Source organism: Myxine glutinosa, chromosome 1 (assembly GCF_964187855.1).
Source record: "Myxine glutinosa chromosome 1, kmMyxGlut1.1, whole genome shotgun sequence".
Taxonomy (NCBI): domain Eukaryota; kingdom Metazoa; phylum Chordata; class Myxini; order Myxiniformes; family Myxinidae; genus Myxine; species Myxine glutinosa.
This window is the reverse complement of record NC_136261.1, coordinates 366,975,664-366,998,982: the sequence shown is the minus strand read 5'-3', so window position 1 is coordinate 366,998,982 and position 23,319 is coordinate 366,975,664. Positions and strand designations below refer to the sequence as shown.

General features: G+C 44.1%; 1 protein-coding gene across 2 annotated transcripts in view; it reads left to right on the top strand.

Moving 5' to 3' along the window:
- Positions 1–23,319, top strand: part of LOC137414822 (FERM domain-containing protein 4A) — a 300,724-nt gene that overhangs the window by 109,828 nt on the left and 167,577 nt on the right. For both annotated transcript variants that reach the window (XM_068100360.2, XM_068100351.2), the window contains one exon: positions 19,876–19,968. In XM_068100360.2, coding sequence (XP_067956461.2) covers positions 19,876–19,968 — 93 coding nt within the window. The remainder of the gene's footprint in view (positions 1–19,875; positions 19,969–23,319) is intronic.

Here is a 23,319-nt window from a genome sequence, read left to right as displayed (position 1 = left end):
ATCATAGCAATGGTACACAATGAGTACCATTGCCTCCCTTAAAGATTACACAACTTTATTATCCTACTACACATCTATTATCTGTAACAACCAACACTTCAGCTTTGCACAGTTTCCATTATTTATTTATTTATTTTTTTGTATTCAGAATCGAGGCTCGTGTAAGAGCTAACACAATTAAACATGAAAACATGCACAGACACATAAAACATACAACGAAGGGAGCGGGAGACAAGAAGGGGAGAGAGGGGGAAGCATACAAGCACAACAACAGTGGAGAACAGGGACGTCGGTAGATCTGTGGAAGTAGGAGGGGCTGTGGGAGGAGGGAGGGGTACACGGTATAAAGCAAATGAACACTTCGAGGAATTTCGGGAAAGAATTTGGGAATTTAAAGAGGCGGATCTGGGGTGAATTAGCGGGGGTAGAAAAGATCAAGGTTTTGGATGGGGGAAGATAAGAGATGGTGGTGAACAGCTGTTTTAAAGACCTGGAGGGTGGAGTGGGATTGAAGAGAGTGAGGGAGTTTGTTCCAGAGGCGGGAGAAAAGAGGAATGAAGGAGTGAAGGTGAGCAGAGAGTCTTGATTTTGGCAGTTTAACCATAAGAGGGTTGCAGGCGGATCTTGTGCGACCTGCAGGAATATTTGGGGGACAGAGCCCAGAGAGAGCTGGGGGAGCAAGGCCGGAGAGGAGTCGGTAGAAGACGGAAAGACCACCAACCTGCCTGCGGTGAGTGAGTGAAAGGCCCTCGGAGATAGCGTCATCGCGGGAGATTCCAATGATTCTGAACGCTTTGGTTTCAACAGCAGTGAAGACGAGCTAGGTGGGAGGCAGGAGCACCAGCCCAGAGGGGAGAGCAGTATTCCATTGAGCTGCGGATGAAAGCCTTGTATGTGGTGAGGAGCTCAGGTGTGCCAAGGAAGGACTTCGGGGAAACATCAGTCCGCGACTGGCTTTGGAGGCCAGCTTGGAAATGTGGTTTTCCCAGGAAAGATCATGGCAGATAGTGAGACCCAAAAGTTTGAGTGACAGAACTTCTTGGAGAGGATTATTCAGAAAGTAGATGGGAGGGTTGTCCAGTCGGTCTTTTCGGAGAGACATCGTAAGAGTGTGAGATTTGTCAGGATTGAAAGACATGTTCCACTTGTTTGCCCAGTCTGTGATTTTGTCCAGGTCTGCAGAGAGTGAGGAGGCTGCAGACTGCCGATCTGAGGGATGAGGAATGGAGCGGCAGAGAGTGGAGTCGTCAGCAAAGAGATAGAGAGGATTTTCAAGAGAGTCAGAGAGATCATTGATGAAGACCAGAAAGAGCACAGGGCCCAGAACACTGCCTTGGGGAACTCCAGCCTGAACAGGAAGAGGAGATGAGAGAAACCCATTCAGGGCCACACGTTGACGACGACTAGAGAGGAAGTCCGCCAGCCATGCGTGGAGATATTGCTTGGTCTTGTGCGTTATTCTGTCTGTTTGTCAATCACTTACACATCACAATTTTTCAACCGATCTTTACGAAACTTCACCAATTGGTAGAGTTGGTCTTAAAGAAAAAGCATGTTGATTTTGAGGTCAAAAGATTAACATAGGCCAAAAGGTCACCAACTAAAGGTGGAATTTCTAAAATCCTAAATTTTCATCCGATTGACTTGAAATTTGAAAAGGATTTGCATATCCGGTCACTTAATTGAACCACCAATTATTTTTGAGGTCAAAAGGTGAAATGTCAACATAGGCCGAATTTCTAAAATCGTCAATTTTCATCTGATGACTTGAAATTTGAAGAGAAAGTGTGTTTTTTGAAAGTGAAGTGAAATTTGAAGTGTCAGATCACTGAATTCAACCACCAATTATTTTTGATGTCAATGTTGGCCAAAAGGTCAACGTCGGCTAAAGGTTAACAACTTCAGGTAGAATTTATAAAATCCTCAATTTTCGTCTCATTGACTTAAAATTTGAAGAGGATTTGCATATCAGCTAACTGAATTCAACCATCAAATATTTTTGATATCATCATTGGTCACAAGGTCAACATAGGCCAAAGGTCAACCCCTTTTTTTCAAATTTCTAAAATCGTCAATTTTCATCCAATTGACTTGAAATCTGAAGAGGCCTTGCATGTCAGATCACTGAGTTCAACCACCAATTAATTATTTTTCAACATAGGCCAAAAGGTCAACAACTTATTTTAGGGATTTCGCAAGTATCATGCTGTACACTACATATTTATTGTTGCCCTGCGCTCGCGAAGCGAAACTTTGCATTCAGTTGCATGCGTGTGGCGTACGTGTGGTGTACGTGCGTATATGCATTTTAAAAATTCATTTTCTCAGCAAGGTCCGATTGACACGAAAGTTTACCATAAGAGTTCCTCCCCCTGTATACATTTTTTATTCATAAATATGACGCCATAGGTCACATGGTACGGACGCCATCTTGGAAAAACGTTACACCTCTATATCTCCCAAACCGCTTAATGGAAAAAGTTTAAACAAGGCTCATTGAAAATCACTCCCCATGGGGAATAAGATATGTTAATGATGATGTAATCGGTGCCTTCATTATGACGTCATAATTTGACAGGTATTATGACGTCATAATGCTTGATCTGATCAGTATGAAAAAAAAATTCCTCTGAAACTGTTCATCCGATGGACACGAAATTTGGACCGAAAAGCTCCTGCTGTATAATTTTTTAAAATGATAATTATGACATCATAGGTCACGTTGTACAGGCGCCATCTTGGAAAAACTTCACACCTCTATATCTCTGAAACCACTCCATGGGAAAAATTGAAACATGGCTCATTGTCAAGCACTCCCCATGGGGAATAAGATATGTTAATGATGACGTCATGTTATGCTTTCGTCATCTCTATATATAAAGGAGGAGTGTGTGTGTGTGTGTGTGTGTGTGTGTGTGTGTGTGTGTGTGTGTGTGTGTGTGTGTGTCTGTCTGGATGTCCGCTTATAACTCAAGAACTACACATCGGAGAAAAGTTTTAGACAGATTCGGAATCAGCAGAAAATCCCGGTGGTTTTAGGTTACGTTTTATTTTAATATCAATGGTTTAAAAAAACCGCGCCAGCTGCAATTCCATGGTGTAGTTTGTGGCGGCGCTAGACTTTCGGGGTGTATTGCAATGGTTTGTCGGGTTTGGCTGTGGGTCCAGAATAGCTCCCATTTCCTTATGTTCTTCCACTTTTATTTTGATTCTTCTGTTACAACGCCTTCCTTATCTACCTTATATCCCCCCGACGAGTCCTCTACATAATTTCATGCGGCAGAATTTCGTGCATTTTGAGTGAAAGAAGTGAGATGAAGTTGTAGGAGGAAGAAGAGGCGCGGTCACTGTGGAGGCCTCGATCGTGAGTGGAAATGGCGGGAATTGCGTTTGTATCGCAAAGTAAAGGATCTGCATTCATTTCTGAACTTGCATTGGTGGATTGTTATACATCTGCATTATTTTTCACTAGGACGTGCCCGTACGTGGGTGCCCGTTCGGAAAAACATTCCAAACCGCGTGGCAGTAACGACCACAGAACCCCCCCCCCCCCTCTATTTACATGAAATGGTTTGGTCCATTCGCAAAGCCAAAGCGAACGACCACAGAACCCCCCCCCCCCCTCTATTTACATGAATGGTTTGGTCCATTCGCAAAGCCAAAGCGAACGGCGAACGGCTAAATCGCCATAGCTCGGTAACTACTTCTCCGATTAATATGAAACCTTGAAAAGGCACATCCTCAGGTCCCCAGCAATATACCTGGCAAGTTTCAAGTATATCGGACCCGTGGTTGTCGAGAAACAGCGGTCACAGACATACACACAGACATACAGAGATTACTGGAATTATAGATAGACTAGGACGTGCCCGTACGTGGGTGCCCGTTCCTTGCCCAAAAAAAAAAAAAAAAAAAAATTTGTGTAGGGGTGTGTGTGTGTAAACATCCTAGGGCGTGCCCGTACGTGGGTGCAAAAAAACATGCGTGCAAACAACAACAACAAAAAAAAAACTTTGAAACTACGTGGCAGTAACGACCACAGAACCCCCCCCCCTCTATTTACATGAATGGTTTGGTCCATTCGCAACGACCACAGAACCCCCCCCCCCTCTATTTACATGAAATGGTTTGGTCCATTCGCAAAGCCAAAGCGAACGGCGAACGGCTAAATCGCCATAGCTCGGTAACTACTTCTCCGATTAATATGAAACCTTGAAAAGGCACATCCTCGGGTCCCCAGCAATATACCTGGCAAGTTTCAAGTATATCGGACCGGTAGTTGTCGAGAAACAGCGGTCACAGACAAACAAACACACAGACACACAGACATTCACACAGAGATTACTGGAATTATAGATAGACTAGGGCATGCCCGTACTATATATATATCTAAAATTATATCCCCCCCCCTCTATTTACATGAAATGGTTTGGTCCAAAGCGAACGGCTTGCGAGTACGGTGACAATCCCCCCCCCCCCCCCTCTATTTACATGAAATGGTTTGGTCCAAAGCGAACGGCTTGCGGAGTTTGGTAAAGAAATCGCCATAGCGTGCACAAACGCGCAGGAAAGCGAAAGAATCGCAAATTAGTTTTAATTAGTTTTAAAACATAGTTTAACGCCAACATAGTTTGCCAACGTGAAATAAATAATACGCTCTCAAATGTGCCGTCCGAGGCAGAGTCTGTTCGGCACGTTCGGCACACGTGATAGCTCGCTGCTCTCTGATTGGTTGAATCGTTTTTTGGACATAGCTCGGTAACTACTTGTCCGATTAATATGAAACCTTGAAAAGGCACATCCTCGGGTCCCCAGCAATATACCTGGCAAGTTTAAAGTATATCGGACCCGTGGTTGTCGAGAAACAGCGGTCACAGACATACAGACATACAAACATACAAACATACAAACATACACACAGAGATTACTGGAATTATAGATAGATAAAAAAACTTTATGTTGATTACTGGAATTATAGATAGATAAAAAAAACTTTATGTTGAACTTGAAGGCTCCAAGCATCGACTATATATATAGCCCTCATTGAGGTAAAAAGCAAAGTAAAAAGCCTGCTATCGGCTGGCCAAGCTAGCCGTTCCCCCCTCCCCCCTCCCAGCCAGCCCCTCAGCCCCTCGCCCCTCCACCTCCCAGTCCTCCCCCTCCCCCTCGCCGTCCCCGCCCCTCCCCTCCCCTCCCCCCCTCCCCCTCCCCCCTCCCCCTCCCCCCTCCCCTCCCCCCTCCCCTCCCCTCCCCCTCCGCCTCCCTCCCCTCCCCCTCCCGCCTCCCCGCCCCTCCCCCTCCCCCTCCCCCTCCCCCTCCCCCTCCACCCCCCCTCTCCCTCCTCTCCCTCCCCTCCCCCCCTCCCACTCCCCCTCCCCCTCCCCCTCCCCTCCCCCCTCCCACTCCCCTCCCGCCCTCCCCCTCCCCCCACCTCCCACTCCCCCTCCCCCCTCCCCTCCCCTCCCCTCCCTCCCCCCCTCCCCCCTCCCCCTCCCCCTCCCCCCCCCTCCCCTCCCTCCCCCCCTACCCCTCCACTCCCCCCCTCCCCCTCCACTCCCCCCTTAGCTCCCCTCCCCTCCCCCTCCCCCTATCCCTCCCCCCTCCCCCTCCCCCCATCCCCTACCTCCCCCTCCCCCATCCCCTCCCTCCCCCTCCCCCCATCCCCTCCCTCCCCCCTCCCCCCTCCCCCTCACTCCCCCCTCCCCTCACTCCCCCCTCCCCCCCTCACACCCCCCTTCCCCCCTCCCCCCTCACCTCCCCCTTCCCCTCACCTCCCCCTCCCCCCTCACCTCCCCTCCCCCCTCCCCCTCACCTCCCCTCCCCCTCCCCTCCCCTCCCCCTCCCCACCCCCCTCCCCCTCCCCCCTCCCCCTCACCTCCCCCCTCTCCTCCCCCTCCCCCCTCCCCTCTCCCCCTCCCCCCCTCCCCCCCTCCCCCTCTCCCCCTCCCCCCTCCCCTCTCCCCCTCCCTCTCCCCCTCCCCCTCCCCCTCCCCTCTCCCCCCCCCCTCCCCCCTCCCCCTCCTCCTCCCCCCTCCCCCTCCCCCTCCCCCTCCCCCCCTCCCCCTCCACTCCCCCTCCCCCTCCACTCCCCCCTCCTCCTCCCCTCCCCCCTCCCTCCCCCCTCCCTCCCCCTCCCCCCTCACCTCCTCCCCTCCCCCCTCCCCTCTCCCTCCTCCCCCTCCCTCCTCTTCTCCCCCCCCCTCTTCTCTCCTCCCCCCCCTCTTCTCCCCTCCCCACCCTCTCCTCCCCCTCCCCACCCTGTCCTCCCCTCCCCCCCCGTTCCCCTCCCCTCCCCTTCCTCCTCCCTCCCTTCCCCCCTCCCTTCCCCCGCCCGGCAATGCCGGGTACTTCCCATGGTCAGCTGTACGTGGGCTGCTCGAGGGTTGGAAAACCAAGCAATCTTTATGTCATGGCACCACGTAAGAAAACCAGAAATGTTGTATACCAAGAGGTTTTGAGAAATTGAAAATTGACAAAACGTCATATAGGAAATGTACTGTGATATTGCTCTAAAATATACATGTTCTTTTCATCATATATTTGTATTATTCTTATTCAACCCGGGCGAAGCCGGGTACCTCAGCTAGTAATTCATATGCCTTTCATGCTTTCGTTATGATGTCATAATTTGACAAGTGCAACGCTTCATCCAATTTGTATGAATTTTTTTTTCTCTGAAACTCTTGGTCTGATGGACACGAAATTTTCACCATAGGAGCGCCTCCTCCTGTAGAATATTTTAATGATAATTTTGACGTCATAGCTCACATGGTACAGGCACCATCTTGAAAAAAAACAAAAAACGTTGCACCTCTATATCTACAAAACCGCTCCATGGAAAAAAATTGAAACGTGGCTCATTGTAAAGAACTCCATATGTGGAATAGATGTTGTAAACGATGACGTCATCGGTGCCTTCATTATGACGTCATAATTTGACAGGTACAATGCTTGATCTGATCAGTATGAAAAAAAAATTCCTCTGAAACTGTTCATCCGATGGACACGAAATTTGGACCAAAAAGCTCCTGCTGTATAGTTTTTTAAAATGATAATTATGACATGATAGGTCACGTGGTACAGGCGCCATCTTGGAAAAACTTCACACCTCTGCATCTCTGAAACCACTCCATGGGAAAAATTGAAACATGGCTCATTGTCAAACACTCCCCATGGGGAATAAGATATGTTAATGATGACGTCATGTTATGCTTTCGTCATAATTCATATGCCTTTCATGCCTTCGTTATGATGTCATAATTTGACAAGTGCAACGCTTCATCCAATCTGTATGAAATTTTTTTTCTCTGAAACACTTGGTCTGATGGACACGAAATTTTCACCATAGGAGCGCCTCCTCCTGTAGAATATTTTAATGATAATCATGACGTCATAGGTCATGTGGTACAGGCGCCACCTTGGAAAAACCGAAAAATGTTGCACCTCTATATCTCCGAAAGCGCTACATAGAAAAAATTGAGACATGGCTCATTGTAAAGAACTCCATATGGGGAATAGGTGCTGTTAACGATGACGTCATTGGTGCCATAATTATGACGTCATAATTCGACAGGGACAACGCTCATTCTGATCAATTTGAAATTACATTGAGCGTGATCTACACAACATTTATATTGGAGAATATAAATTAATGATGTAATCGCTCACGTGGTCTGGCAGCCATATTGAATCAAAGAAAAAAACCTTCAAAAACAGAAGAGTTGGCTCGCACCAAGTTGACTCTGCAGGGTACGTATTCTAGGAATACCATCTCGTTTATTTATTTGTTTCTCTGTTTTTTTTTCCCGCATCTGCACTTTGCATGGAAACATTTTGGTCTTTTGATGCATCATAATTCCATGAGCGAAGCTAAAATTTCCCCTTTCACTTGATATCATCTTCCGTTGGAGGATTGCAAACAATTGAGCCTTATCGACATGATTCTCATCAAAATCACCACCCTCGTGGCCCTTTGGACTTTTGACTACGACTTGGCTCGAAAAACATGAAAGTAATCTGCTTGCTACTCTCTCCATCATTTCATTGCTCATGTGACACGCTCTTTTCTCTTTATGTACACCCTCTCGGCTCGTGGAAGAGTGCTGTGGCGCATGCTACAAGGATAACATGCTGATAGTCTGGTGGTGGGCAATCTTTATCCCTTCCCTTCAATATCTTAACTAAACTTACAGCAAATGAACTTTGTGCGTACCTTAAATCATTGTCATAAAACAATAACATCATACCCATCCTTAATCTACCTTCTCCCCATGAGGCATACCTTACTTCCTTACATGCTGTGCAAGTTCACAAGAAAATAAGTCTTCCCAAGAACCCAACAAGTCACATCCTGTATGTTTACCCTTTTACTGTTTTGTCTGCCTTCCTTTTTCCATCTTCTGCACCGCATGTCTCACTTCCTGCTTCCTTCTTGGCAGGAAGTGTCTGAATGACATGTTAGGTTGTAGAACATGCCCAATACGTCGGTTATTCCACCTCTGATCTTGAAAATGATTGCAGCAGTGGGACATGGGTATCAATTTCGTGGGACATATCATGGGAATCGACACATGGGTATCGATTCCATCAGGTGAAACATCATCTCACGATATTTGGTGTCATCCTGTCATCAAGGCTGAGTATAGTTACCCATTTCAAAAAGGATGGATCTTTGGTATCCTGATATTATGGTTTAACATATCGATGGCATATCTAAAAACTATACTGGATTTGTGAAGTTTGCCATTTCCCTCGAACCCACCCGTTCACCTTCATGCACCCAATGGATGTTGCTGTTGCATCTCGTCTTTAGGCAGATTCTTGAGCAGCTTGAGAGTGTGGACTTGCCTGCTCGGCCACAATTCCAGCACGTATCCTGGATATCACCGATTCGTGTTCTATTGCAATTAGTTTGCTTAAAACATGCCTGCTGAACATTTCCAGGGGCAGTGAGCTACCTCCAGCAGCATGAAATTGCTGTTATTATTAAGTATTGCTGGAAAGGTTTACTCATTAGATTGCGTTCTTTGGAAACACTCGAGAAAGGATTTCGTTAAGATCGCGTAACTTGTATCTGATGCTGAAGAATCGGGTGGAAGCACCAGGAGTCGCATTCATTCATTCATTCATTCATTTACTTATTTATCTATCTATCTATCTATTTATTTATTTATTTATTTATTTGTTTGTTTGTTTGTATATTTATTTATTTATTTATTTATTTATTTATTTATTTATTTGTTTGTTTGTTTGTTTGTTTGTTTTTTTATTTATTTATTCTTTATTTGCCTCTAAGTTGTTTAGCCTGGGTTCGAATCCCGTCCCTGCTATAAACTGTCATTTCGGTGTTTCACAGGCGTGGTGATTCATCAATGCATGTGCCGTCCCTCGGATCTACATGGACGTTAAACGGGAATGCCATCTATTGGCATTCATTTGTGGACGTTAAAGATCATACGGTGTCCTTTGCAAAGAGTAGGCGAGCTATCGAGGGCACCATTAACAAATTACAAATTCCTGGCCAAACCAGCAGAGGGCGTTGCATCAGAAGCATAGCCACACCCTCAGCCAATGATGCTACCCTGCAGCCTTGTGCTGCCTACAAATAAAGAAGAAGAAGAATTTGTTTGTTTGTTTCTCCAAAACTAGGTGCTTGTGATGAGGAGGAGGTACCTGGCCATATTGATTCCAGAATGCCGTTGTTGCTAATATTCTGTGAACTTGTCTGCTTTTGAGCAGCTCTGTTGTCTGCATATTTGTTGTACAGTACCCTAATAGCTTGTCGCAACACGTTCACTACAGCTTGCTGATCTTGACAGTTTTAACTTCTTTTTTCATTGCAGGTAGATTTGAGTGACTAGTCGGCCAAGGTGCATCAGTAGAAGTTAGTAGTTGATATGGCAACAAGATTGGACTGGATATGGCCATGTGGGTATAAAACTGTACAAGTTAGAGAGGGAGCTGGAGTAGTATTGAGAGTATTTAAAGTGCTATAAAAAAAAAAAAACCACCTTTAGAGGCCATTTTAGAGGCCATGGCATTTAAAGTGCTATATCTTACTATAATTCACCAAATGTCTCCGTCTGTCTGTCTGTCCGTCCGTCCGTTCCCAGGTACCACAAAAACGGCTGAACCGATCGTAACGAAATTTTGGGTGGGTAATCCTGGGACCCCCTGGAGTAAAATAGGCTGTATTGTTTTTCCAATTTCAGCTTTGGTCTCCAGCATTTTCAGGTTTGGACTCACACCTAACGTTATTGTCCCGGGTACCGCAAAAACGGCTGTACCGATCGCAACGATACACCTCCATGCCCGTGGGATTCCCACGGGTGACCCCACTAGTAAATAAATTTATTAAAAATTTATTATTATAGTGGAAGTAAGGATTTCGACATGGTTGAGAAGGAAGGAAGGGGGACATGTTTCTTCAAATCCTGTATAAGAGAGACGAATGAAGAAACAAAAATTAGTGTAAGAGAAGGAATTTTAACTTTGACCTTTCAGATGTGAACGTGCACCAGGTACTCCTGCATTAATGCCATGCAATCTTAAATTGATGTCCATGGAGATTTTCCCCAATTCCACGAACAATATTTGAGACTTCTCGTTAATCCACTCATTTTGTCATCATGGAATCTTATTTGCTTTGAGATCTGTTTCGTCATACGAAAAATTTAGGGCAATGCTAATCGCATCATCTCCGACATCTTTACCTAAATTGTCAATTGGAACATACTTTCAAAATCTGGCAAACCAATTTGTAGAACTATAATTTTTCACCATTGAATGGAATGGGCCCCACGACTCTACTCAACCAAACCACTTATTGCGTTCGTGAATTGAAATGTGTTGTGAAATTGTATTACATTATTTTTTCCCCGACCCTTTTTAATGAAGCTACACTTCTCCAAAACGATTGCTCTTAAAACTCCTAATTATCTACCCACAAATCTTTATCAAAGCATCAGTTAAACTAACCAGCGTATAATTTCCATCTGTCTCCTGCGGAGAGGAAAAGCAATCTGGAAATTGAAATCCTTCATCACACGCATCCAATATTTATTACTTGCAAAATGAAAGATTTTTTTTTAGTATATTTGTTGGTCTTGTGCGTTATTCTGTCTGTCTGTATGTCTGTCTATCGCCTACAGGTTACAATTTTAAACCGATATTCACGAAATTTCACCAGATGGTGGAGTTGGACATAAGGAAGAAGCTTTTTGATTTTGAGGTTAAAGGTCACCTCAAGGTCAAACATCCAGAATCATCAATTTTCATCTGAAATTACAAAAGAAAAATCGAATCGGCTTGTTTTTGTCACCTACCCATCTCATCCACCAAGTTTTGGTCGAAACCGTCCACAATTTTTTGAGATATCATGTGCCACACATCGTTTTTGGCCCTACCTCTCAATGGTGAAAAATCACTCAACTTAAAGAAATTAAAAATTCTCGTATTCATCGTATTCTCGTATTCTCGGTGAATTCGGATATTCACCAAAATGGAATCGATTCTTCCTTGTCACACACTCAACCTGTCCACCAAGTTTCATCAGAATCCATCCATAACATTTTGAGATAGTTTTTGGCCCGATCTCTCAATGGTGAAGAATCACTTAAAAATTAAATAATTCTCGTATCCGAATCCATATTCAGATTTTTTTATTTTTATTTTTTTTGTGTACTGAATCGAGGCTCGTGAAAGAGCTAACATTTATTTCACCAACAAATCAACCAGACAAACAAAATATATAAAAAGAGGGAGTGCAAGACAAGATGGGGAGTGAAGGGGAAGCATACAAACACAACATTTGAGAGCAGGGAGAAGTGTGGGAGGGAGAGGGTTTGGGGGGAGGAGGCGTGGGAAGGGGGGGGGGGTGGGAGAGGTATAAAACACAAGGGGACCAAGGACTTCCAGGACAGAAGTTGGTATTTCAAAAAAAAAAAAAAGTGTAGGATTTTGGGTGAAATTAGCGGGGGTAGAAAGGATCAAGGTTTTGGATGGGGGAAGATAAGAGATGGTGGTGAACAGCTGTTTTAAAGACCTGGAGGGTGGAGTGGGATTGAAGAGAGAGAGGGAGTTTGTTCCAGAGGCGGGAGAAAAGAGGAATGAAGGAGTGAAGGTGAGCAGAGAGTCTTGATTTTGGCAGTTTAACCATAAGAGGGTTGCAGGCAGATCTTGTGCGACCTGTAGGAATATTTGGGGGACAGAGCCCAGAGAGAGCTGGGGGGGCAAGGCCGGAGAGGAGTTGGTAGAAGACCGAAAGACCACCAACCTGCCTGCAGTGAGTGAGTGAAAGGCCCTTGGAGTTAGCTTCATCGCGGGAGATTCCAATGATTCTGAACGCTTTGGTTTCAACAGCGTGAAGACGAGCTCGGTGTGAGGCAGGAGCACCAGACCAGAGGGGAGAGCAGTATTCCATAGAGCTGCGGATGAAAGCCTTGTAAGTGGTGAGGAGCTCAGGTGTACCAAGGAAGGACTTCGCATGATGGAGGATGCCCAGTCGGCGACTGGCTTCGGAGGCCAGATTTGAAATGTGGTTTTCCCAGGAAAGATCATGGCAGATAGTGAGACCCAAAAGCTCGAGTGACAGAACTTCTTGGAGAGGATTATTCAGAAAGTGGATGGGAGGGTTGTGCAGTCGGTCTTTTCGGAGAGACATCGTAAGAGTGTGAGATTTGTCAGGATTGAAAGACATGTTCCACTTGTTTGCCCAGTCTGTGATTTTGTCCAGGTCTGCAGAGAGTGAGGAGGCTGCAGACTGCCGATCTGAGGGATGAGGAATGGAGCGACAGAGAGTAGAGTCGTCAGCAAAGAGATAGAGAGGATTTTCAAGAGAGTCGGCGAGATCATTGATGAAGACCAGAAAAAACACAGGGCCCAGAACACTGCCTTGGGGAACTCCAGCCTGAACAGGAAGAGGAGATGAGAGAAACCCATTCAGGGCCACACGTTGACTACGACTAGAGAGGAAAAATCGAATTGATTCACCAAAATCGAATTGATTCGTCCTTGCTACACACCCAACCTCTCCACCTAGTTTCATCAGAATCCATCCATAACGTTTTGAGATATCATATGCTATATATAGTTTTTGGCCCAGCTCTTAATGGTGAAGAATCACTTTAAGAAATTGAAAAATTCTCGTATCCGAATCCAGATTGGGATCTTCACCGAAATTTAATCATTTATTTATTGTCACACACCCATCCTGTCAACCAAGGTTCGTCCGAATCCATCCTCATTTATTGAGATTTAATGCCAATTAATTTAGTTTAATGTTAATTTAATTTAATGCCAATTAATTTAATGCCAAGCCAATTCGATTTTGTAGGTTTGGATTTTGGAGTGGGATGCAAAACGTAAACTGTTCAGGTATGTGCCCTAATAACAAGTGCTGTTCTAGTTACCTCCGCCATCATTTTCATCCCTGTCTGTTTGTTTGTGAGAAGGATATCTCAAAACTTTATGGACGGATTCGGACGAAACATGGTGGACAAGTTGATTAGGTGACAAGAACAAGCCAATATTATAATATTATTATTATTATTATTATTATTATTATTTGTATACAGAGTCAAGGCTCGTGTAAGAGCGAACATTAATCACACACACAAAAAAAAAAAGGACACATAAAACATACGATGAACGGAGCGGGAGACAAGCGGGGGAGAGAGAGGGAAGCATACAAGCACAACAACAGTCGAGAACAGGGATGTCGGTAGATCTGTGGAAGGGAGAGGGCATGGGGCTTGGGGGGGGGAGGGAGGGGTACACTGTATAAAGCAAATGAACACTTCTAGGGTTTCAGGAAAGAAGTCGGGGGTTGAAAGAGGCGGATTTGGGGTGTTTTAACGGGGGTAGAAAAGATCAAGGTTTTGGATGGGGGAAGATAAGAGATGGTGGTGAACAACTGTTTTAAAAACCTGGAGGAAGGAGTGGGATTGAAGAGAGTGAGGGAGTTTGTTCCAGAGGTGGGAGAAAAGAGGAATGAAAGAGTAAAGGTGAGCATAGAGTCTTGATTTTGGCAGTTTAACCATAAGAGGGTTGCAGGCAGATCTTGTGCGTCCTGCTGGAATATTTGGGGGACAGAGCACAGACAGGGCTGGGGGAGCAAGGCCGGAGAGGAGTTGGTAGAAGACAGAAAGACCACCAACCTGCCTGCGGTGTGTGAGTGAAAGGCCCTCGGAGTTAGCTTCATCGTGGGAGATTCCAATGATTCTGAATGCAAAATTAGATTTTGGTTCAGGTCCATATCCAGATCTGGCCTTTCAGTGGGATACAAAACGTAAACTATTCAGCCTGGCAGAGGTATGTGCTCTACCAAATGCCGTTCTAGTTACCGTGCGCTCGCGAAGTGAAAAATGGAGTTAAGCGATCGAGTGTGTCCGTATGTATGCGGCATACATATGTCGTACATGTGTCTGCATTTTTAAAATTGATTTTATTGGCAACCGTTGGTCCGATTGACACGAAATTTTCACCAAAACAGCACCTCTGCTTGTAGAATTATTCAGTCATAAATATGACGTTATAGGTCACATGGTACGGACGCCATCTTGGAAAAACATTGCACATATCTCCGAAACTGGAAAAACATATCCATATCTGGAATATCTGTATCTGTATTTCCATATCTGGAAAAACATATCTCCGAAACTGCTCAATGGAAAAAATTGAAATGTAGCTCATTGTGAATAACTCTACATGGGGAATACGTGTTGTAAATGATGACGTAATTTGTGCCTTAATTATGATGTCATAATTCGACATTATATCATAATTCGACAGGCAATGCAGCTTAGTCCGATCAGTTTGAAATGTTTTGAGCGTGAACTATGCAATAATTATATTAGAGAATATAAACTTATGATGTCATCGGTCACATGGTCTGGCAGCCATATTGGATCAAAGGGAAAAAAAACCTTAAAAAACAGAGGAGTTGGCTCGCACCAAGTTGAATGCGTGGGGTAAGTATTCGATGAATACCATCTTGTTTGAGTATTTTTAGATTCGTATCTTCACAAAAACATTCTCTTCTCGATTTCTAAAACACAATTTCAGTGCCTTCTCCTTATGAGATCTTTTTTTCCTTGAATGAAGGTAGAAGTCCCCAAAGCACAATAGTGACACACACACATACACACACACACAGAATGAATGGACTCGTTTAACATTCCTGCAAAGGTGTGTTGGTTTCTCAGCTCGTCACAATCTCCTGACTACATTTCCTTTGCTTTTTCTTTTCCTTGATTCAATTGATCTTCGTTTCCCTGCTCCTTCATTCCAGTTTGAGAGAAAAACACAGTCTAAATCGTGATTATATAGCTGGCCCCTGCAGCATCACCACGGGGTGCCGCCATCTTGAATTAGTGAAGGCATCAATGGTCATCCTAATTGAATTAGAGGATTTCTCTGCTATTGCTCACATAGCAAGGTTGGATTTGTCTTAATGAAGTTAAAAAGTATCTTGCCAGTGCAGTTGGTCAAGGGATTTGACTTGTCATGCACCAAACTAGTTCTTATCGTGTGTATCCTTGGAAAAAGAGTCTAATACGAGCAGCTAATAGCAGCATTTTGTTCCATAAACGGTAACTTTCATCGAATTTTCTTCCCGTTTTTTTGCAACCGAGTCTAAAACCAAGTTAGCGACTGCGAAAAATGAAATCAGATGGTGAATTAGAGTTGAAATAAAACTGTGAGAGAAAGCAAGACCACAGACCACATCTTGGCCCACAGAATCTTGTTTCTCACAGTCTGAGAGTCCCTTAGGTGCTTTTTTGCAAACTCCAAGCTGGCTTTCATGTGTCTTTCACTGAGGAGAGGCTTCCGTCTGGACACTCTGCCATAAAGCCCAGATCGGTGGAGTGTTGCAGTGATGGTTGTCCTTCTGGAAGTTTCTCCCATCTCCACACAGGATCTCTGGAGCTCAGCCAGAGTGACTATCGGGTTCTTGGTCACCTCTCTTACCAAGGCCCTTCTCCCCCGATTGCTCAGTTTGACAGGGCGGCCAGCTCTAGGAAGAGTCCTGGTTGTTCGAAACTTCTTCCATTTAAGAATTATGGAGGCCACTGTGCTCTTGGGAACCTTCAATGCAGCAGAAATTTTTTTGTCAGCTTCCCCAGATCTGTGCCTTGACACAATCCTGTCTCTGAGCTCTGCAGACAGTTCCTTCGACCTCATGGCTTGGTTTTTGCTCTGATATGCATTGTCAGCTGTGAGACCTTATATAGACAGGTGTGTGCCTTTCCAAATCATGTCCAATCAATTGAATTTACCACAGGTGGACTCCAATCAAGGCGTAGAAACATCTCAAAGATGATCAAGAGAAATGGGAGGCACCTGAGCTAAATTTCAAGTGTCATAGCAAAGGGTCTGAATACTTATGCAAATGTGATATTTCAGTTTTGTTTTTTAAAATAAATTTGCAAAACTTTCTAAAATCCTGTTTTCTCTTTGTCATTGTGGGGTATTGAGTGTAGATTGATGAGGGGAAAAATGAATTTAAACGATTTCAGCATAAGGCTGCAACATAACAAAATGTGAAAAAAGTGAAGGGATCTGAATACTTTCTGAATGCACTGTACATATGTATGTGTTTAAATTGTGTGTGTGTGTGTGTGTGTTGTGTGTGTGTGTGTGTGTGTGTGTGTGTGTGTGTGTGTGTGTGTGTGTGTGTGTGTGTGTGTGTGTGTGTGTGTGTGTGTGTGTGTGTGTGTGTGTGTGTGTGTGTATTGTTAATGTCCGGCTTCCTTCCTGGGACTACAGTGCAGTAATTGGTCTTCATTTTGATTATGTACTGATCTGAACTCCCTCTTACTTTTTTGAAAGGGTGAGCAGGTGATGGTTTTTTGAGAAATGCGAGTGATCTGGAGTGGCATGGGTGGGGGTGGAAAGGGAAGGGGTGGGGGTGGGGGTGGAAAGGGAGGGGGGAGGTCTCTCTCATGCATTCTCAGCCATTTTGGGTAACAAAATGTATGTTTAAAACCTTTGATATCTATGGGTCTAAATTGGGAAAAGTTATGGCATATGGACATTACATTTAAATCATGTCACTTAATTACATATGAATCATTGTCAAAATAGTTTGTGCTTTTATTTACTTTTTCGAGCAATTTGTTGTTTATTCTAAACATTCACCACATTCCAATGCAGTCACAAAAACACCACCATGGACAAAATTTGCACCACCACTTACATGTGCTTAGCGTTTACAACCCATATATATACAGACTTGGCATTTAATATGGAATATTTTTTTTGTGGGGGTGAACTTACTTTTCAAGATGTCTTAGAACCAAAAGTTAATTGGAATTATGTTGAAATTATTCTAGATTTTGTTAATGTGACCTTTAAAAGAAACAAAAACCACATTTGACATTTCAAAGCAAATAAATTGATCCTTGAAAGTGATGGAAACTGATATCGAACTCAATTCATGGACAGTACTGTGTTAAACTGCTGTACGTTTTCCAGAAGTATCTCTTTAATTTGCACGTTATCCAAAAAAAATTTCAACAAAAACAAAAGCTAAATTATGACTGGGATTACGGACAGTAAAATTACAGTTCAGTACTTCGTGTAACCACCACGAGCATTCAGGAGAGCACGTACACGTCGGGCATGATCTTCACGAGATTTGCCAAGGTTTGGACAGGAATCGCTTGCCATGCAGTGACAATAGTCTGCTGCAATTCACGCACAGAGGTGGGCTGCTGGTCCAAGTTGTCGATTTGACGCGTTAATTCTGCCCACAAGTTCTCTATCGGATTCATATCCGGGGACATGGCAGGCCACTCCATATGCTCTACACCACGGTCAGCAAGAAAGTGTTGGATCATGCAAGCACGATGAGGCACAAAACCGCTCTATGGAAAAAATTGAAACGTGGCTCATTGTAAACAACTCCATATGGGGAATAGGTGTTGTTAACGATGACCTCATTTGGTGCCATAATTATGACGTCATAATTCGACAGGGGCATCGCTTAGTCTGATCAGTTTGAAATTTATTGAGCATGATGTATGCAACATTTATTTAGAGAGTATAAATTTAGGATGTCATCGCTCACGTGGTCTGGTAGCTATATTGGATCAAAAAAAAAGAAACGTTCAAAAACAGAAGAGTTGGCTCACACCAAGTTGACTGCGCAGGGTAAGTATTCTATGAATACCATCTAGTTTCCTTTGGTGATGATAAATCATTAAATTAAATATAAGTGGCTCCAGCTATCTTCTTCTTTTTCCATTCTAGGATTGAGCGTGAAAGTGATTTTTGTTGACAATGAACTTTGACAAAGTCCCTTTTGAGTTGAGATCCTGGAAGGCTTGGTTAAGCCTTGCTGATTGATGTAAGCCTTATGATCCCATGTGAAAAGCGAAGCCTTCCGTGGGAAATGTATTTCAACATGCACGCGGTGTACAGAACGAGTTGCGTTCCCCAAAAGTGTGGGAGTTGTCGGTGTCAAGACCCGGTAACGTGAAAACTATCTTGGCATAATATTGTCGAGTTGAAGGCGTACAGTCAATGTTGTGTTCACAGCTAAAGCTTTCAAGCCTAAATTTCCTGTAAAACGAGTTTGTTTGTGGCATTTTTCAAACGTTGACGTGTGTAAGCCCCAGGCAGGCCTGGCCTACCAAGAGCCACCATTGGTACATATGTAGAGGTCGACCCTTGGTCTCCACACATATACACACCGCCTCACACGGAACACGAACGGGCAGGATACCGGAAGGCCGAATACTGCAATATCTGTGAACTTGTGGTATTTGGAAGGCGTACGCGATGGCATTTAGTTAACCATGTACAGATGTACCTGTGGAAATGGCAGAGAAGTGAAAACAAGTAGCCAATTTCAGGCCGCTCTTTCCCACCGCAGGACTTGTCACAGTGACATACGTGGTTTTCATCAGTCTGGTTACCCCAGAGCATTACGTCCAACAGCACTATAATCCATCTTAATGACATCGCATCCGCCGTGGCATTTTACCCCCCAATTGTTTCATTTTTTCCCCCTTTTTCTCATTTTGTTTCTTGCCGCAATCTACTGGGATTGGGGTGTTGGAGATGGGCACACGTCTGGAATTGTTAGATTTAGAAACAGTATAAAACCTCCTTTAGAGGCAATTTTCCCCACAGAGCAGGGGTTGGCCTTTTTCGGGCACCGTGGACCCCTTTTTGAAGCAATATTTGACGGCCGGATGCCCTTCCTGCCGCCAACCCTGTTAGTCGCCTCTTGCGACACACAGGGAATTACCGGTGAACTGGTCCTCAATTCGCCGACCTCAGAAGGATGACAGGCTGAGTCAACCCCCCTGGCGTTAATTCAGTGACCAACCGGGATTCGAACCCAGGATCCTAGGTTCCCAAGCCGGCACCCTAACCGCTAAGCAGATTTAGAAACGGTATCATTGAGCATTTCCATTTCCTCGTTAAGCCGTAATACATCTCGAGGCGCAGACGTGCCATCTTGTTCCGAACGAACGGGATGTGGCCATGGTATGAATCAGTATTTTGTCAGCAATGAATCACAATTTTGTATGAATTTTGCAATGAATCACAATCCTTTTGTTCTCCAAATGTAGTGCACTTTATTCCAACAATAATGTTCAACGAATTCAAAGCACTTTGTCCCAATTGTTGTGCGCTTAAATAATTAATGATTCTAAATTAGGAGCTTGTACATAGCTACGCAGTTTCTTTATGTATCCTGCTGTCAAAGGTCACCTTGTACTGTGAATACGATTGAACAGAAGTGAGATTTCTCTCGTTTGTGTTATTTGCATTCCAAAAGTCAGTTTACATGTTGGATGGCCGAGCTGACATTTTGCAAGCAGGTGTAATGGGAGATCCTAATGTTCCCTGTCCCTTTCACAGGGAACAATCTAATTGGCTGCAGCTGGATCGACGAGTCCTGGAACATGACTTCCCCAAGAAGATGGGACTCATCGCATTGCACTTTACCGTAAAGTACGTGTTATTCCGAGAGTCGTGTCTACCTGCTCGACGCCTTTTGAGGCTACTCTTACCGTCCTGAGATGGTGACAATGACAGGAATTCTGATGGTAATAATTGTGACAAATTTAAGAATGTAGTGCTGCTCCCTGGTGGTTCCGAGAGGAGAGGCTATATAGTATTGTCTCATCGGGGATACACATATATATATATACACACACACACGAGTATATTACACTACTGGTCAAAAGTTTTATAACACCTAAATTTTTCCAGTTTTTATTGAAATTTGGCCAGTTTAATCTCTCAATGTACTCTGAAATTAAGCATAGAACAAATAAGCAATTGGAGATTAAAAAAAAAAAGAAATCATAGAATCATTTTGTTTAACAAAATTTTATTTAAATTTTTGACTCAGCAAAGTAGCCACCTTTTGCAGATATAACCGCCGAACACACTCGTGGCATTCTTTCTACAATGGAAATCAAATATTGTTCGGGAAGTTCTTCCCAACACTGTTGCAGAAGTCTTGTGAAAAAGTAAGTACACCCCATGTAAAGTTTTGACTATTTCAACATATTTCAACATACAGCTATTTTATCTTCATTTCAACAATATTGATAGATAAACGTGATATAATATAACAAATATCATGAAACATTTACATTTTGTAGTCCATTGTATAATTTAAATAAACAAAAATGCAAATTTCGCATGTGGAAAAAGTAAGTACACCCTTGCCTCTAATAGGTGCGATTGCCCCCTTTGGCAGAAACAACCTCAAGTAGGCGTTTCTTATAACTGTCTACCAGTCTCTGACATCGAGGGGAGAAATTTTTTCCCACTCCTCCATGCAGAATTCTTTCAGCTGTGCGATGTTTGAGGGGTTTCTTGCATGCACAGCTCGTTTCAAATCCCCCCACAACATCTCGATGGGATTTAGATTCGGGCTTTGACTTGGCCATTCCAGAACCCTCCATTTCTTTCTTTTCAGGCATTCCTTTGTGGATTTACTGGTATGTTTAGGGTCATTGTCATGTTGCAAGGCCCACCTTCGGTTGAGCTTCAACTTTCCGACAGATGGCCTCACATTATCCTCAAGCACCCTCTGGTACAATGAAGAATTCATAGTGGATTATATGATGGTGAGCTGCCCAGGCCCTGATGCAGCAAAGCTGCCCCAAACCATAATATTTCCACCATCATGCTTTACAGTTGGTATCAGGTTCTTGTGGTCAAATACTGTCTTTGGTTTTTGCCAAACATGTCTTCTGGTAATGTGGCCAAATAGCTCTCCCTTTGACTCATCTGTCCAGAGCACATTGTTCCAGAAATGCCGGTCTTTGCATAGGTGTTCATTGGCAAACTTTAGTCTTGCCCTGATGTTCTTTCTGGACAGCAACGGTTTCCTCCTGGCACACCTCCCATGTAGATCAAATTTGTGCAGCTTCTTTCAAATGGTAGACGCGTGCTCTTTGACATCAACAGTGGCAAGAGCTACCTGTAGGTCCCGTGATGACATTCTGGGGTTCTTAGAGACTTCTTTCAGCATCTTGCGGTCTGCTCTCGGGCTGAAATTGCTGGTGCGGCCTGGCCTGAACAAGTTCGCAGCTGTTTGGAATCTTCTCCACTTGTAGATCATCGTCCGGATGGTCGAATGATTGATTTCAAATTGTTTGGAGATCTTTTTTAAAATCCCTTCCCAGACTCGTAGGCATCTATAACCTTCTTTCGGAAGGCCTCAGAGCGCTATTTTAATCTAGGCATGGTGACGCCGCACACTTCAACAACAAAGAGCAAACCAAACTAAATGTCTGAGGTTTAAATAAGACAGGTTCCGCCAAGATCCTCTCTAACGATGTTCTAATCATTTGCACCTGAGCTGGTGCACCTCATTCTAATTTTAGGTATTTGAAGTTGTGATAAATGTAGGGGTGTACTTCCTTTTTCCACATGCGAAATTTGCATTTATGTTTATTTAAATTATACAATGGACTACAAAATGTAAATGTTTCATGATATTTGTTATATTATATCACCTTTATCTATCAATATTGTTGAAATGAAGATCAAATAGCTGTATGTTGAAATATGTTGAAAAAGTCAAAACTTTACATGGGGTGTACTTACTTTTTCACGTGACTGTACATATATTGAAAAGGAACAAACCTGCACAGATGAGCGATTTAAGTGATAGAGGTGTGTGCTGTCCCTCTCCCACTCCCTTACTATGAGCATCGTTGGCTGCAGGTGCAGTAAATGCAACGTGAAGTCTGATGTACATAGGTGCAACAGACTGGCCAGGTCGTCGGTATGATAACGGCTGCCTTTGATGTCCAAAGTGGACACAGCTATCGCAGAGGCTTAAATTGGTGCCACCACTGACTTTCATGGGTACATTTATCCATGATGTAGCACTTCCCAGGCTGACCTAGAGGTGTGGTTTGATATCTGAGTGTCCTCATAGCCTTAGCCTAAAGAGGCTTACCCCCACAAGGCAGTGGGGATCCGTTACCTTGGAAAAGGGGCCCATAACAGGTACTGTCAGCCAGAGACAGCTGAGCCCGGGACACGCATAGGGCAGGGACGTTACTCCCTGAGGTAGCTGAAAAACAGCGACCCTGCCACCCAAATGAAACATGGTAGCGATGACTTCGTTAGATGACGGCTGTCTTAAAATCCTTCTTGTCTGGAATTTTTTTGTACACATGGTCGAGGCTCTTGGAAGAGCTAGAACAGAATGAAAGGGGGAAACACCAAACATCCAATGGAAGTGAGATTGAGATCAAGGTAATGGGGGCAGGGGAGGACACATGGCACAAGCTGTACGCAAGCTGAATGAAATACAGGAAGACGAGGAAGGGGAAGGCAAGGATGAAACAAAAGAAGGAACAAACCAACGAAAGACTAACGAGAGAGAGAGAGAGAGAGAGAGAGAGAGAGAGAGAGAGAGAGAAAGAGAAAGAGAAAGAGAAAGAGAAAGAGAAAGAGAAAGAGAAAGAGAAAGAGAAAGAGAGAGAGAGAGAGAGAGAGAGAGAGAGAGAGAGAGAGAGAGAGAGAAAAAAAAAAAAAGAAAGAAAGAAAGAATATCCCTATAACCTGGAAAAGGGCGTGTTTGGGAATAGGGTGATTTGGGGTAGAAGAGATCATGAGTAGGGATGGGGGATGACCTAAGATGGTGGTGAACAGCTTTGATTAGGGGATGACTTAAGATGGTGGTGAACAGCTCTCTTGAAGCCCTGGAGGGAAGAACGAGCCTGAACAGACTGGGGAAGTTGTTTCCACAAACGAGAGAAAAACTTGACTGATCCATTCCTTATTCCGAGCCGGTAGCGTTGAAGCCTCAGTGCAGTGGTAAGCGGGTGG